General features: G+C 40.8%; 1 protein-coding gene across 1 annotated transcript in view; it reads left to right on the forward strand.

Annotated features, from left to right (window-relative positions):
• The window catches only part of C8A (complement component 8, alpha polypeptide), a 62,998-nt gene that overhangs the window by 12,836 nt on the left and 32,191 nt on the right, over positions 1–17,971 (forward strand). The window contains exons 3-6 of the mRNA XM_011973845.1: positions 7,224–7,368; positions 8,356–8,503; positions 13,735–13,924; positions 15,733–15,933. Coding sequence (XP_011829235.1) covers positions 7,224–7,368; positions 8,356–8,503; positions 13,735–13,924; positions 15,733–15,933 — 684 coding nt within the window. The remainder of the gene's footprint in view (positions 1–7,223; positions 7,369–8,355; positions 8,504–13,734; positions 13,925–15,732; positions 15,934–17,971) is intronic.

Genomic DNA, 17,971 nt, shown 5'->3' on the forward strand with positions numbered 1-17,971 from the left:
TTGGGGCATTTCATATTTGATGTGTGTATTAGGCATTCAAATGGAGATTAAGCAGATCACTATGTCTAGGGGCCTGGGGAGAAACTGGGTCTAGAAATTGTTGTTTGAAAGCCATTGTACATGGACGGTGACATTTGTTTCTGCGTCTCCCAATTTTGTTTGTAGGGTAGTGTTGAGTGAGGCTGCAAAAGATGTGTGTTACGGCTCGTAGGTAGAAAAGTCGCTATCTGTACATAGGCACGTTTATTTCTGTCTGAGTCGTGGCAAATCTCTTGCCCACTAATGAGAGTCTTCTGGAGAAACTAATTGCTTAGAAACAAAATACCAAACTGCCCATGAGGAGATGAGATAATCCAAGGGATGTCCCAGGTGTGTTCTTGAGAATTCCATTTTCATCTATGGAAAAGACCAACACACCCAATGAACAGAGGTGTGTCTACTTTGTCCATCTAAATGGTTTTGAATAGTTCAAAATGATCCCTAGTACCATTGACATATGAAGGGAAGAGGGATGTTGGGAGCCCTCCACTCAGGCAGAGGGGAGCATTAAAATTCTGACTTTGTTCAGAATCCCTGGCTCACAGTGATAATAAAACGTAGTCAGCTGGGTGTGGTGGCTTACATCTATAATCCCAGCACTTTGGGAGGCTGAGGCAGGAGGATTACTTGAGCCCAGGAGTTCAAGACCAGCCTCGGCAACATAGCAAGACTTGCTCTCTACAAAAAATACACACACACACAAAATTAGCTGGGCATAGCGGTGCACACCCAGAGTCCCAGCTACTCAGGAGGCTGAGACAGGAGGATCACTTGAGCCTAGGCGTTCGAGGCTGCCGTGAGCTTGGATTGTGCCACTGCACTCCAGCTTAGGTGACAGAGCCAGACCCTGTCTTGTAAATATAAATACATAATAAAACACAGTGTAACTTCTAGTCTGTTTTATTATTGTTTTAAAATTCCCTTCAGACACACATGCCTGTATTAGATGCTCCCTTCACCACTCGGCATACCACTCACTGCCTGAACCTTGTCTATTAGCACACTACTGCCAAGTTTCAGTGTTAAGATTCAGTTCCGCAGTTTAGATCCGGCTTTGCCTCTTATCTGCATTGTTACTTTGGGAATATTTTCAATCATCTCTGTGCTCAGTTTCCTTATGTATAAATTGGAGTAGTAGGAGTACCTACTTTCTAGAATTGTTGTGAGCAATACATGAGTAATGCACACAGAACCCTTCTCATGCATCTGGCTCAGAATACATGTTTAAGGAATTCCAGATGGTTTCCTTCTTTTATTTTTTCATTTTTATTTCAGTAGCTTTTGGGGAACGTGGGTTTTGGTTACATGGTTAAGTTCTTTCATGGTGATTTCTGAGATTTTGGTGCACCCGTCACCCGAGCAGTATACACTGTACCCAGTGTGTGGTCTTTCATCCCTCACCCTCCCCACCTTTTCCCCCAAGTCCCCAAAGTCCATTATATTATTCCTGTGCCTTTGCATCCTCGTAGCTTAGCTCCCACTTATAAGTGAGAAGATATCATATTTGGTTTTCAATTCCTGAGTTACTTCACTTACAATAATGGCCTCCAAGTCCATCCAAGTTGCTGCAAAGGCCATTCATTTCATTCCATTTTATGGTTGACTAGTATTCCATGGTGTATATGTACCACATTTTCTTTATCCACTCGTTGGTTGATGGGCATTTAGGTTGTTTCCATATTTTCCAATTGTGAATTGTGCTACTATAAACATGCATCGCAGTCTCTTTTGTATATAATGACTTTTTTTTTTCCCTTTAGGTAGATACCCAGTAGTGAGACTGCTAGATTGAATGGTAGTTCTACTTTTAGTTCTTTAGGAAATCTCCACAATGTTTTCCATAATGGTTGTACTAGTTGACATTGCCACCAGCAGTGTAAAAGAGTTCACTTTTCACCACATCCATGTCAACATCTATTATTTTTTGATTTTTTAATTATGGCCATTCTTTCAGGAGTAGGGTAGTATCTCACTAGAGTTTTAATTTGTGGAGTGCCAGCTGTTTTTCTAACAATGATCTCTGCCTTCCTCTTCATCCCCAGTCCCGCTGCCCTGAATTAATCCCTGCTTTTTCCTCACCTGAGATCTTGCAAAGTTTGCAAATGGTCATCCTGCCTCCAGACCCACCATTCAGACAGAGAGGTGCTCTGTGAATGTTTCTGATGAGTTATTCAAAATTGCATAGCAGTAAGTGGTGGAACACACACAATTTTGACCTAGTTCATTCAACATCAAAGTCTGAAATTTGTTATTCTACCTCACTCATCTCTGAGAAGTGCTGAAGAATTTTAGACTGTTCCTGTTTAAATGTGTTTGATCCCTACATGTTCATTTTGCTCTGACATCCTGTATTAGTTTCTTGAGTCCACTGGAACAAATTCCCACAAACTTGGTGGCTTAAAACAACAGAAATGTATTCTCTTACAGTTCTGAAAGCCAGAAGTCTGAAATCAAGGTATCAGCAGAGCCATGCTCCCTCTTGAAGGCGCTAGAAGGGACTCTGTTATTAGGTTGGTGCAAAAGTAATTGCAGTTTTGGCAGTAAGTAACAGCAAAAACCACAATTACTTTTGTAGCAACCTAATATTTGCCTCTTCCAGCTTCTGGTGGCATTGACAATCCTTACCTTGTGGCTGAATCACTGCGATCTCTGCCTCCCTGGTCACATTGTTGCCTCATCTGTGAGTCTTCTCCTCTGTGTATGTGCCTGTAATCTCTCTCTGCCTTCTTACAAAGATACTGTGATGACACTTAATGCTATCCAGAGAATCCAGGGTAATATCCTCATCTCAAAAACTTTAACGATGTCTGCAATGGCCAGCTTTCCGAATAAGGTAAAATTTACAGGTTCCATAAATTAGGACTCGATATCTTTGTGTGGCCATTATTCAACCTGTTATACATCCTAAATTAAATTTTTCTTATTTGTTTCAGCTTAGACAGCAGGTAGCACAAGACAATGATTTGCAGTTTAAATCAGAATAGAATTATTTACTTAGCGACTCAAAAACACATGTGTTTTTAAAGTAATCCTTAAAATAATTAATTCTGTTAATTAAGTGAAAGACCACCCTAGTTTTTTTATTAGCGCGTTCCTTCTTCTCAAAATCATCCAAACAAAGATGTACATTTCTGGAAGGAAATATTATCTACCAGTTAGAAAAGAAAATTGTGTCTTAATGATCCCAACCACAGGCGATAGCATGGAGAAGTCCCTAAGGGAATATTGGCACCAACCTTCCTGCCACGTAAATATCTTCATTATTTGATAGCAACCTAGAAAATAGGGAATCAATGGGAATGAACCTTATGGCTTACACCATCATTCCCAGTATAGATACTACAGGAAGGATGACAATGGCAATAGTCACCATTTATTAAATAATTTCTATGTACCAGACAATTGTGCAAATGCCTTAAATAAATTATCTTGTTTGACTTTCACAGCCAACTGTAAATGACAGACATCATCATCTACTTTGTTTGGGTCACCCATTAAGAACATGACAGAGCCTTGATTTAAAACTTGGTCAGTCTGACTCCAAAAAGCTTCTGCGGCTGACCCCTCCACACTACTGCCTCCCGCTGAACCATCCTGGAGCGTAATGAGTGACATAGCGGTCACTTCAATTTCTTTTGAAGTAGCCCAACAGCTGGATACAAGAATGATGATGACATTGATAACTACTTTTACTGAGTGTATATCAGAAACCAGGCAAAGTGATGATTTCTTTGCATGTATTATTATGAATCTTTGCAATGTTCTCAGATATATTTCATTTTAAAATGAGAAAACAGGATCAGAGATGTTAAGTAGTTGACCCAGTGATGCATATACAGTAGGTGGCAGAGCTGGAATTCTAACTCAGCTCAAAATGGGATTCCCATAGTATACTTAACTTCATAAACTTGTGAAGATTAAATAACATAAGGAATGTAAAGTGTTTGGCCAATAGTAGGTGCTCAATACATGGTAGCCACCATCACCACTATCAAATTGGTAGCTACAGGTTTTAAAAATCTAATACAATTTTTAGAGTAATAGAGAAAATTGGCTGCTAATTCAAAGAAGGAGTACTCAAAGGCAAGTACCTACTGTGTCTGATTTCTAACAACGTTGTGTGTTATTTGTTTGGAGAAGCTCAAGCCCTTACTAAACCATATTAAATCTGTTCCTATAAGTCACAATGAAAGCACTGCAGAACAGTGACATGTACCAGATCCCTGTTGCTCATTTAACTGTGAACTCCTCACCCTATAACATGTACAACAGATATGCTAAGGTATCCTTGTACCAGTTTTCAGGCTCAAATTTGCTCTTTTGTCAAAGAAGCAAAAATGGAGTTTAGAATGACCTAACTGCAATATTCCAAGCACCAATATTTTCTTTCTTTGGATCTTGGATAAATACCTTTACAACTCACTCCCAACCTCATTCTCAATGAAGTGGAATTATAAGCACAACATATTCATAATAAAAAGCTGTAATCAAAATAGATATCACGTAATGGCAAATAGTCATCTGAGTTGGACAGCAGTATTCCATGCATAATGTCCTTGTTAGATATTCCATTCTCCTTATGACATTGACTGGATATCTACTCAGTGCTGGCCATGTTAAAAAGTCTGAGACGCTTTCCTTCAAATAACGTGCAACATTAGTTGATGACAAAAGAAAAATACAGAAAATATATTTAAGATAATATATCTTAAGTTTCAAGCAGAAAATGGAGACAATAAGATCTATACGAGTTCACAAGAAAGTCAAACCTTTGGGGTTTGAATTGTGGGAAAGAGGCTGAACAGTTCTAAAAGACCTCATGGTGGAAAACAGGCTTTAAGCTGTATTTTAAAGGAAGGAAAGATTTGAAAGTGAGATGAGAAGTCATCCTAAGAAGAAAAACCATGAACAAGAGTCTATAGCCAGAAATAAACACAGTATGTTTAGGAACAATGAACAAGATATATTTGGCTGAAGTCATAGTGTCATGTAAGGAAATTATAGAAATGTATTTAACGTGGATAGCAGTTACACTTCAAAGAATGTGAATGACTAAACACTTTGGAACAGAGGAAGTAACAGATAAACCCGTGTTCTTGGAAGGCACGTCTAGAAATAAACTGACATAAAGAGAGGAAAAAAGAAAAAGAAAGAAAGAAAATTGGCTCTACGTTTCCATGCTGATCACTCCTTTATTTGCTGTGCTGAGGGGCAAGAGTATGGGTGGAAAATTAAAATATACTGATATTCTCCAACTGGTCATTAATTACAGTCTCTTCCCACAGAGTTTACAAATCTGTTTCTGCTGTTATTAACTGAAAGGCAGGACAGGCCTATGGACAGATTTGATCTTCACCTCTCCTTGCTAACTTTGCCACTTTGCTAATGAGCAGCTAAGGAGACAGAGGTGGGCAAGAAGAGAGGCGAGCTGCACTGCTCCACAAATCACCCGTGGAATCACCTGGAAAGACTACATGGATTACAATAACAATGTGAAAACCACCTCTGCTTATTGAGCACCGATAATATACCAGAAACAGGGCTGGGGGCTTCTTCACACATTCTCTTACTCAGAGATCACACAGTCCTTTCAAGGGAAAGTGCCATTACACCCATTTCACACAGTGGAAGACAGAAGCTCAGAAAAGGGAAGTGGCTTGCTCATGGGCAGTTGGTCAGAAAATCTGGGACCTGAACCCAAGTCCATCCAATCCTCATGTCCATGCTCTGTCAACTTCAGGACACAGGTGAAAGGATATTAGTCGTTATAATTAGGTGAGTCATTTAGCTCACCCACCTCATTGCACAGATTTAGAAACTGAGCAACAAAGTACCAGACACTGATACCTCACACAGCAAGTATGTAATTGATTGAGGTAGGAAACCCACTTCTTTTGCTGCTCAAATCATTGCTTTCTTACCTACACACTAACATTCTTAAAGGAAGGGGCCTGTGGGCTGAGCCAGGGAGAGAGACAGCAGGAAATACAGGGCTGCACATTTCCTTTTCAGCCACTGTGTGGTTGCTATCTGTGCTGCATGTTTTGTATTATTACAAATTTTATGTCCTTAACTAGACTCTAAGCTTCTTGAAGGCAGGAATAGAACCTCATGTTTCTCTGAATATCCTAGTGTTCAGCTTCCTCCTTCTACACTAGTGCCTGACACTACGCTATACAGAAAACATGATTATGAAACTCTAAAGTCCCAAGATTGGCGTGCATTTTAATTCTTCCTTCTGTCAAGTGTCTATTTATCTGCAGTCAAAGGTGGACCCAGGGACTCAGATGATGTCTTCAGAGCTCTCTTTGTCTCTCTTTGTCTCTCTGTCTCTTGGATGGGTGCTTTCTGCATAATAGGCAAGGCATCTACAATTGTTTCCAACAATTTCAGGAAAAAGAAGCTGTCTCTTTGTAAAAGAAAATCCCCAGAGAGAACTTGATTGGATGGGATTGAGTTATGTGCCAATCCCTGAAGCAATGAATACAACTAGGCAGATGTGATGATTTGATGGACCAGGCCTGGTTCATACCCACACATCCCTGTGACTGAGGAGGTGAGGTCATTCCCACCTGAACCATACGAGATATATCCCAAAGAAAGAGGGGAATTCCAGGACCAGAAGAAATGTTGCAAATAAAAAGCAACAGATGTCTTCTAAACGTGCCTCTTGAGTACCTGACCCTAGATCAAGTGCCAAGCGTATGAAGCCAAATAAGACATGGTCCTCTCTTCCCCACCCCCAATATGCAAATTGCTCACAGTCTGGTGGGAGAGATGGAGAACTACATGGATACTCAATTGCAACTTCATATACCAAGTGCTAGTAGAGAGGGATTGAGCAACGTGCAGAATGTTACTGAAAGATGAATAGGAATTTAACTTTTTCAAGAAGAGGGAACAGAGGTTCTTCCTAGTAACTAGGTAGACCCTAGAAATACCTTGTCCAAGCCTTTCATTTGATGCTTGGAGGCCCTATTCAACATTCCAGTGGGTGATTGTGCCACTTCTGGTGACACACCCCTGTTTATGCACACTCATCCCTCAAAAGACAGCTTTGCAGGAGGCTCTCAATCATTAGGTAATTATTTCTTATGTTGAGCTGAGACCTGGCTGCACAAATCTTGGTTGATTGATTGATTGATTAATTGACAAGAATGTTTCCGGTTCAAAATCTGTTTTAGTACCGATACCGGAGCCTCTTGCAGCCAAACAAGTTTGGGGGAACCATCTGCAGTGGTGATGTCTGGGATCAAGCCAGCTGCTCCAGTTCTACACCTTGTATAAGGCAAGCACGGTGTGGACAGGATTTCCAGTGTAAGGAGACAGGTGAGTAGCATTCCAGCAGGATAACAGCTGTACCTGTCAAAAGTGACATGTGAAACACTTCCCCAGGGAGCTTATTAAAATGCATACTCCTGAGTCCTTCCTCTCAAGGTTGCCATTCTGTAGGTTTGGGATGGGTCCTAGGAATCCGCATTTTAAGCCAAGCCAGCAGCCCAGGTAATTTTGATTCAACTTTGTAGGAACATCTGTTGATTCATTTAGAAAAAGATACAATTCATTCATTCATCCACTCATTGAACAAATATTATTGGCCACATATTATGTGCCAGGGAGTAAGCTACCTGCTGTTAATATAGACATGAAAAAAATAATGCACCTTACCGTGATGTACTCCTAGTCTGGAGACGTAGAAGGAGCTAATTAAGATACTGTGTGATAGCCATGGGCACATACATGTGCATGGTCTAGTGGGACTTTCTAGCAGAAGGTTCCCAAATCTGCTTTGGGCAGTCTGGGTGGGCTTCAAAATGGTAGTTGAGTAGAGACTTGTGAAACAAAATGGAACTTTCTAGGAGAAAGAACGTACAAAAGCATGGGGATCAGAGACTCCCAATCAGCCCAGAATGTTTGCAGCCTCAGGGCTTTGGGAAGAGAGGTAGGTGATGGGCAGGTAGGTGATGGGCAGGTAGGTGATGGGCAAGTAGGGTCTAGACTGTGGCATTTGGAAGAAGCGGAATGGAGAGCCACTGGAGGATACTGAGCAAGGGATTACATGGACTGGCATTTTAGAAAGATTACTAGGGCTGCAATGTGGAGAATTAGAGAGAGACAGAAACTCAGGCAATGCCCAAGCTGGGGGGCTGCAGGCGGGAGCTCATGAGGCTGGAAGGAAGGCAGAGGCGGTGAGAACAGAAAGAGGATGGGACAGATGGGAGGTTTATTTCTGAGGCAGAAAGGACTTACTGATTGTGTGTGTGGGTCTGGAGGGATACAGGAACCCCGGGAGCAGCCACAGTCTCTCCTCTCCAGGTCGCTGCCTGAAACGCCACCTCGTGTGCAATGGAGACCAGGACTGCCTTGATGGCTCTGATGAAGACGACTGTGAAGATGTCAGGGCCATTGACGAAGACTGCAGCCAGTACGAACCAATTCCAGGATCACAGAAGGCAGCCTTGGGGTGAGGGCCTGCCTACTAGCTATTTAGGAGCAGGGAATGATTTGTCTTTAATTGTGAGCATTAGTTTTGAGGACAAAAGGGGGCCATTTCGGAGGGTTCCTCTGGAGTGCATGCTGTGAGCTACTCTCATTGTCCCCAGAGATGACTTGCCCAGTCCTGCCTATGTGACACTGCCCATGCTATCTCCCCATGTATCTGCCTGACAGTCCTCCTCTCTTTTAGTACACCTACCCTACTGCTCATCTCCCTTCACCCCAGTGCTGTTTCTAAGGCCCATTTAAGAAGCCACAGCTTCCATGAAGCCTTCCTGATGTTTCAGAAAGATAGCTCTTCTCTGGTCTCAGCCCTTTCCTTTCCAATAGCCCTGTTTACAATCTGCTTTGCACTGTAGAGGCTTGCAATAACCAGGACTAATGGTGTGACACAGTATAAAGACAATGGGCTCAGGCTGAGACAGAGAGGGGCTTTAACCCCCACTTTCCCATTCCTTACTTAAACCTCTCAGGGCAGTGTCTTTATCTGTTGAGATGAAATCAGCCTCGATTCTAACTTCTCTTCATTCACCTTATGTTCAGGTTCAGTTCCTTGAATGCATCACACTCTTTCCTTCTGAGCCTTAAGCAATTGGGTTCCTTCTTCCTGGAATATTCTTTCCCAAATTCCTACCTGGGTAACTCCTTATCTAATGTTCTGCACTGAATTGTGTCTCCCCTTACCCCCACGTTTATATATTGAAGCTCTAACTCCTAATGTGACTGAATTAGGAAATAGGGATTTTAGAGAGGTAATTAAGATCAAATGAGGTCATAGGGTAGGACCCTAATTCAAGAGGACTGGTGGCTTTATAAGAAGATATACCAGCGATCTCTCTCTTTCCACACATGCATAGCGAATGAGACATGTAAGGACACAGCAAAAAGGCGGCTGTCTTTGAGACAGGAAGAGAACCTCCAGCAGAAAGCAACCCTGACAGCACCTTGATCTTGGACTCTTAGCCTCCAGAACCATGAGAAAATAAATTTCTGTTGTGTAGGGCACCTAGTCCATGGTATTTTGTTGTGGCAGCCCCTGCAGACTAGTACACTGAGGTACCATCTCCCCTAGGTAGTCTTTGTAACAGCCCCCTCCCCTGCTCTTGACTTTGCCTGGGTTGACTTAGTCCCCTCCCATTGCTCCCAGAGCCTCCTGCAAGTCTTATTCTCACAGCTCTTACCCAACAGGGCTGGGGACGTCTGTTGGGGTGTCTATCTACCCAGGCTAGGGGCTCCTTGTCATCTCTGCTTCTCCAGTACCAGAACAGGGCTTAGCTCAGAGTGACATTCTAGTACTGCCACTCTGTTTTTGCCTAGGATCTTGTCTCCTAACTTGAAAATAAACTCTTTGAGGGCAGAGGTTGCTTCTGACTCAGCTTTTTCATCTCCTTAGCCCCTGTGTCAGAGCTTGTCCTATAGCCTCTCACTGAATATTGGTTGAATTGAAACAAATCAATAAGATCAGCTGGATCTTTACAGATAAGGAAATGAGGAGATGTAGTAACTGTCACAGAGTGACTCTGCCCTGTTGCAGCCCACTCAAGGACAAGTGGGGGTTCCATGGAATGCAGCCCTCATTCATTATGGTTAATTGCTCTGAGATCACAGCCCACCTACTTGATGGAATTGACCTCTGTAAGTGCATGTAGATATACACACATAAAAAGATGAGAAAATTCTGTGTTCTTTCATACCAGCAGTATTAGTTTGCTGGGATTGCCATAACAAAACACCACATCTTGAGTGGCTTAAACAGCAGAAATTTACTTTCTCACAATTCTGGAGACGAGAAGTCTGAAGTCAGGGTGTCAGCAGAGTGGTTTCTTCTGAGGCCTCTCTCCTTGGCTTGCCAATGGCTGCCCTCTTCCTGTGTCTGCACGTGTTCTTCCCTCTGTACGTATCTGTGTCCTAATTTCCCCTTCCTATAAGAGCGCCACTCACATTGGATAACAGCCCACCATAATGACCTCATTGTAACTTAATTACTCCTTTAAGGACTCTGCCTCCAAATATACTCACACTCTGAGGCTTTGGGAGTTAGAACTTCAACACATGAATGTTGGGGAGACGTAATCCAACCCGTAACATCAATAAAAGGGGATTCTTGTTGATTTCAAAAGTGACTGTAGAATAAACAATAGAAGTGTGAAATATTGACATGTTGAAATGAAAAATAATCCCTTCCTTATTGGCAGACCATGGATCTTCTCCCACATGATTTAACTAGAAACATTTCAAATACACTTTCTGAACAGTGTGCTTCACCTACACTGAATACTGAAACTAGTAAAATGGTCCTGCTCCACTCTAACCACTGATGTTTGATGGTTCTTCTATTTATCTCAGATCTCAGAGGCCCTTCATGCTCTTATTTTTTTCTAATTCATTTCCCAGATTAAAATGTTTACTTATTGTTAGAGAAGTAATACTTGTTTGAAATAAAAACTGAGAGTTTTCTTCCATCCTCTCTTGCCTGCACTCCATCCAAAAGCCCTCTCTCCGTTCCCTCCCTAGAGCTGACCCATGTTAACAGCTTGGTGAAGATACTTTCAGATTACATAAAAAATGCATTGACAATATGCATTACATAGAAAATATACCTGTGTGTACTGGGCATTCTAGACATAGGTATATTTTACATAAGTATGATCATGCTATACATATTGTCTGTAACTTGCATGTTTTTACTTAATAGTACGATTTTAAGATTTCCCCCAAAATTTCTCTCTCTTTTTAATAAGCATCATATTCTTCTACAACATAGTCAGCAAACTATGGCCTGAAGGCCAAATTCAGCCTGCTGTTCTTACAAATAAAGTTTTATTGGAACACAGATTTCACCCTGCGATGACAGAGTTGAGTAGTTGCAACACAGCCCTGTGACCTGCAAAGCTTAAAACATTTACTATCTGGTCCTTTATTAAAAAAAGAATTTTCAACTCCTCATCTATAGTATAATTATATAATAATTTATTTGACTACTTCCTATTAAAAGATAATTAGATTCTTTCCCATATTTTTCTAGTACAAACAATGCGCTGTGGACATTCTTGTACACGTAGTTTTGTACACATGTGTGATTATTTCTGCATAGTAGATTTCCAAAAGGTAGAACTTCTTTGACTACACATTTCCCTTTTAACTGGGGCTTTCACAACCAGCTTTTCCAAATATATATATATATAGGCTTCATGCTTAGAGGTTATAGTATACTCTTAGGGAATACTGTTTCTTTGAGTTTTTTTCGGTCTGTTAAGAGGCTATATTTATAAGCTACAGGCAGAAACATGTTCAATGGTCAGGAAGATAGAAACTTCAGGGGAAGTAGAAGGAAAGGAACCCAGATTTTACTATCAATAAAATCTAGGAAAAAAATCCAGCTATGACTAGAGGCAAGTTATTTAATTTTTCTGATCTTCAATTTCTGCATTTGCAGAGTTGTCATGAGGTTGAAAGCTAATATGTGCTAAGTGTCTACTAGAGTATGTATTCAATTTATTGTAGCTATTATTATATCACTTACACTAATATGAAGAAAGAGAAGGAGAAAAAAGAGAAAAAGGAAGTTAACATACATTGAATTTCTACAATCTGCCAGGTGCTCTATAATTATCCACTTATTCCTTTGAGGTGGATTTTATTCGCAATTTATCCCCTGCTCCTTTCATGCCTTGTGCCTTTTCACAGAGGCAGTAAACAATCATGATGATCGCTATGCTACAGGTAGTCACTGCATGCCTTGGGAACACAGAGGAGGAAGCAGCAGACTGTCCAGAGCATTCAAAGAAGGCTGTTGACAGAAGGCAACATTTGAGTTAGCTCCTTAAGGTTAAATAGGAATTTGAGAGACAAAAAACAAACAATAACTATATTGTCTGTAAGATAAGAGGCTTTGATTGTCAGGTCTTAGAACTCTTAGCCAACTCTACTGTTTTTGTTCTGTTAACTTTCCCTTTTTAGAAAATTAAAGTTGTATTTCATCTGCTTGACATTATTTTACCTGAATATGGTAAAACCATCCATATCCTAAAACATGGAACCTGGGCTGATGATTTTTAAATGCTCTAGAAAGGGAAGTATGGAGAAATATTTCTGGAAGAGTATTGGGCTAGGGAAAAGTAAGTATAATTTGTTGAATGCCTAATATGTACTTTACTGCTGTTTTAGTTTCATACTTTCAGCTTCACAAAAACCATGAGAGGTAGATATTATTATGTCTATTCTTTAAATGAGGAAAATGAAATGCAGAGAGCTTCTAGACTGTGTTCAAAGTCACACAGCTAGTAAGTGGCAAAGCTGGAAATTAAACAGGAGTCTCCCTGACTTTTAAACTGTGCACCTTCCAACATCCCATGCTGCCTCAAAGATAATGGCCTTTCTGAGGATTAGATTCTCGACCTTAGCACTATGAATTGCATCCCGTATTTCAAAGTTATTTTTTTTATCAGCAGAGCTCTTATACTAACAATTATACTTAATGCTAACAATTACCACAACAGCAATCTTTATTCAGTCCTTGATGTATATGCTAAGCACAATTATGATTTCTCTACATGTTTCAACTCATTTAACTCTATGAGGGCAGTAGTGTTTAAGAACTGCTTTTTACAAATGACTAAACTGAGGCACAGAGAGGCTAAATGATATGCCTGAGGTCACACAGCTAGATGTGGCAGAGATGGGAAATGAGCCCAGACTGTCTGGCTGCTGCCCTTGGATTCATGATAATTGCACATATTCTTCTCTAACTTATTCAGCAAATATTTAGGGCTACTTATGTGGCAATATGATTCTAGATGCTAAATAGGACTGTCTAGATGATCTAGATAAAGGAAAACTGAAGGCTCAGGCCAGCCCATTTAGTCTCCAAGTGTTACCTAAAGTGGCCCATAAGCTACTTGGAGGAACCCCAGGACTCCACAGAACATAGATTGAGAAACTATTACTTGAACCAGCTACAACATCTTTCAGAAGATGACATTATATGCCACCTTGCCTTTCTAATTATCTCTCCTAAAAGCTGCTTTTGCTTTTTAATTTCCAACTTTTATTTTAAGTTCAGGGGTACATATGCGGGATGTGCAGGTTTGTTACATAGGAAAACGTGTGCCATGGTGGTTTAATACACAGATCATCCCATCACCCAGGTATAAAACCCAGCATCCGCTAGCTATTTAGAAGTTGCTTTGTTCAATGTAGGTACAATATCCTGACCCAGGAAGATGCTCAGAGTGTGTACGATGCCACTTACTATGGGGGCCAGTGTGAGACGGTATACAATGGGGAATGGAGGGAGCTTCGATATGACCCCACGTGTGAACGTCTTTACTATGGAGATGATGAGAAATACTTTCGGAAACCCTACAACTTCCTGAAGTACCACTTTGAAGTAAGTCTGAACACGGAGGCTCTCAGGCCACTGTGGTGTAGGTGGCAGAGAGGCAGAGGCTTATTGGTGGAGATGGCTTGCTCTGGAAGCTTTTGTTTTCTATAGTTTGCTGGTGGCTGCAGTCTCCTTCATACCCATCCCCACACATACTTAGTGTTGAAGGGTGCTGAGAGGCAGATCATAAATGTGGCTACCCACCTGTTAAATCTTGGCTCCATTCCAAAATCAGTAAAATAGATCTGAGGCCCTATTCTCTGGGCTGCCAATCAGAATACCTATTTCCAAGTTGTAGTTCTGTTAGACTATATACAAGACTGTTAGCAGCTAACCCACTGCCCTCCTCGGGCCCAGTTTTCTAATCTGTAGAGTGTAGGGCAGGACAAGGCGTAGATGAGCAGGATTCTGAGACCTATACTTTCGTTTCACCAAAGGCATCTCACGCTGATCATTTTCATGTCTTGGCTCTTTGTATGTGATTTTGTGTGAAGCAAATGTTCTTCTGTATAAAAACGCTTGCAAATTGCTGACAATCACTAAGACCCTCTCCATCTCTACGATTTGGTGGTCTCTTGGTCACTTGGAGCTCATGATCAGTCAAGAGCCTACTCGTGGCCATTAATTTTCTTACCCCTCATCCTTTGGGTGAAACATCCACACGGCAAACATCATTGAATGCTTAACATGTGTCAGATCTTCTACTTTCACACAAATTGTCCCATTTAACCCTCACAACACAATGGGATAGATATTATCATTGCCTCATTTTAGATATTAAGAAAAAGAAACACGAAGGGAGAAAGTGTCAGGATCAAACTCCACTGCAGTTGGTGGCAGAGAAAAGACCCAAACCCAGATCTGTCTGAATTAAGTCCAGGCTGCACAACATTTAGAGGAGGAGATAGATTATTCACTTCTAGAGGGAGATAGTAGGATCCTAGGATTCTGAACAAAATACTGACAGAAAATAAGGTCAAGCTTATAGGGTCCGTTTTTAAGAAGTTTTCTCCCCCAGCCCCACTCCAACCTCTACTCTCTATCAGACCAATGGTAAACCAATGTGGAAGACATAAACAACGCCATGTTCCTAATCTCGAGGAAGGTCTTGGGCCTATGTATCAGCAAGATGAACTAAGTGCTTTGGGAACAAAGAATTCTCAAATCTCAGCAGCTGAAGCAACAACGCCTTGCTTATGCTACTTGTCCACCCTAAGGTAGAAAGGAAACTGACTATCACAGTCACTCAGGGACTCAAGGTAATGGAGGCAGAGCATACTACTCACAGGCTCCTAAGGCTTACTTCATTGACTCAAACAAGGTCAAGCCCAGGCCTCAGTTCAAGTCAGCAGAGAAATGAAATCCTGTATACCACTGCCTAAGACAATCATAATCTGCAGGTTTCCTTTGCTTCTTTCCTCCCAGGCTCCTGCCCATATGTGGCTTTCTGTATCTCACTATTGCAAAGACAAGCAGCCAGCCTTCTCTCCTAGAAGGATAAGCCAGCCAGAAAGAATCCATGCTCAGAGCAATATAGCATTTGATCAGAATCATCTGTGTGTGTGCGTGTGCGTGTGTGTGTGTGCAAGCATATGTGGTATATAAATGTTTTATCAGTACCACTAAACACTAACAATGCTATGATTTCTATATTTTAATAAGTATCAGTCTAATGACTGGATTGCCTTATAAAAGAATTGCCTACCATAATCTAAAATTTTAGATATTTTACCAAGCAAAGATTTAAGTATTAAATATGAATTGAGAAATGGCTCTATGTGCACAAAGCTAACATCTATTCATTTTTTTTTCAGGCCCTGGCAGATACTGGAATCTCCTCAGAGTTGTATGATAATGCAAATGACCTTCTTTCTAAAGTTAGAAAAGACAAGTCTGACTCATTTGGAGTGACCATCGGCATAGGCCCAGCTGACAGCTCTTTAATGGTGGGTGTAGGTGTATCCAAGTCAGAAGATGCTTCATTCTTGAAAGAATTAAACAAGTATAATGAGAAGGTATTCAAACATAATGTCTGTGTCTCACAGTATTCCATAACATACACTGAACACGTATTACCTTAATTGCATTAAAAAGTACAGTAGTAATTGAACCTTAATTTGCTTGTGTAATTGGAAATGTCTGATCAGTGGTAATCAGGTTTGTTTTTCTTATTACGCTTTTGCACACAGAATCATCACAAAGGGAATAAAATTGAATGATAAGAGTGGATTCTTATCACTTTGCCCCCCCCCCCTTCCTTTTTCGTGGTTACCTGGAGCATATAGGGAAATGTGTAGAATGGTAATGTTTTAAAAGAAACAGCTGGACCCTCTAAATTTCGCTTGGAAGAATTGTAAAGCAAGCCTTGCTTTTCCAAAAAAATAGAAGGGCTGGTATGCCAGAAAAAAAAAATTTCATTTTTCCAGCAAACCTTCACCATTAAGTGCCTATCATCCTGAGGGGTCAAGAAACGCTTCCTTGAGGAAAGAACATTCATCTAAGCTTAGATCTAAAGATTAGTACAAATTGTCCAGACAAAGGGAGACAGAAGTTGGCAGAAGGATGCTGTAGACATGGAAATCAGCATGTGCGAGGGACTGGAGATGAGGAAGCCACACAAAAACTTGGGATTGAAAGTACTTCAGCCAGCTGAAACACAGGGTGGGAAAGGAAAACAGGGAGTGGTGAGGTTGGAGAGGTAATCAGGTGGCCAGGGGAATATTTATTGAATTAATTAGAAGCTTACTAAAAATTCTCAATAGCATTAATACCAAGACTATGGATCCAGTTGGGGTTCAAAAATTATCTTGAATGATGAAAATACAGTTATAAAAATTAACTTACTCAACACACATAAATTGAGTCCTAGAGCTTTGCCAAAGAATTAGCTATTGAACTGAAGGTAAAGTCCTATATTGTTCTAAGAGTTAGCTGTAGCATGTTAATATGGACTTTTGTAAAAGCATGTGGACTCCTCAAACTTCCATCATCACTTTGAATCAAGGTTTCTGTTGCCTGAAAGTAAAGCCCATAGGTGGCCATCTTCCTGTAAAACCAATCCAAAATTCTTCCAGTGCTATCTCTTTTTTATATATATATATAAGGACCCTGCTTTTCTTTATTACTTAGTTCAAGATTACTATTGGAATATGAACTCCAGGGGAGCAGGAGCCTATCTCATGCAAGATTATGTCCTCTGCACCTAGTGTAATGCATGCTGCTATAGGCATTGTAGATCTTTGCTCAATAACTCCAATTGAATGACATTTCAGCATGTCATTAAAGATATCTTAAACACAATTTTTAATGGATACTTAATATTAGCATAAGAAGTTTCCCAATGCAATGCTTTGATTAGCACTGGGAGAAGTGTGGGGGTGGGAATGGATTGGGCAAAGAACAGAAGGGTGAAGCACAATGAAGAAACCATTGTAGTAGCTCGCCCAGGTGAGAGTTGATGAGAACTTGACCTAGGCAGGGGCAGTGGGAACAGAGATGGAGGTGTGGGGCAAGTCTGGCATACATTGGTACCTAATGTGAAATATGGTAGTACTCTGTGACATGTATTTGTGAAATACGGTAGTACTCCGTTACATGTATTTGTGTTCATATGTGTGTTTATATATATGTATTTCTTACAGCTACTAAAAGTTGATTTTTTGCATTATTTCGATTTATTTATTTATTTATTTTATTTTGTTTTATTTTATTTTATTTTATTTTATTTTATTTTATTTTATTTTACTTTTTTGAGATGGAGTTTTGCTCTGTCGCCAGGCTGGAGCGATCTTGGCTCACCGCAACCTCTGACTCCCTGATTCAAGCAATTCTCCTGCCTCAGCCTCCCGAGTAGCTGGGATTACAGGCATGCACCGCCACGCCCAGCTAATTTTTGTGTTTTTAGTGGAGACGGGGTTTCACTATGTTGGCCAGGATGGTCTCAATCTCCTGACCTCGTGATCCGCCAGCTTCAGCCTCCCGAAGTGCTGGGATTACAGGCATGAGCCATCATGCCCAGCAACCTTTTGCATTATTTCTAATGGTAACATATAT

This window comes from Mandrillus leucophaeus, unplaced genomic scaffold (genome assembly GCF_000951045.1).
Source record: "Mandrillus leucophaeus isolate KB7577 unplaced genomic scaffold, Mleu.le_1.0 Scaffold14, whole genome shotgun sequence".
In the NCBI taxonomy this organism is placed as follows: domain Eukaryota; kingdom Metazoa; phylum Chordata; class Mammalia; order Primates; family Cercopithecidae; genus Mandrillus; species Mandrillus leucophaeus.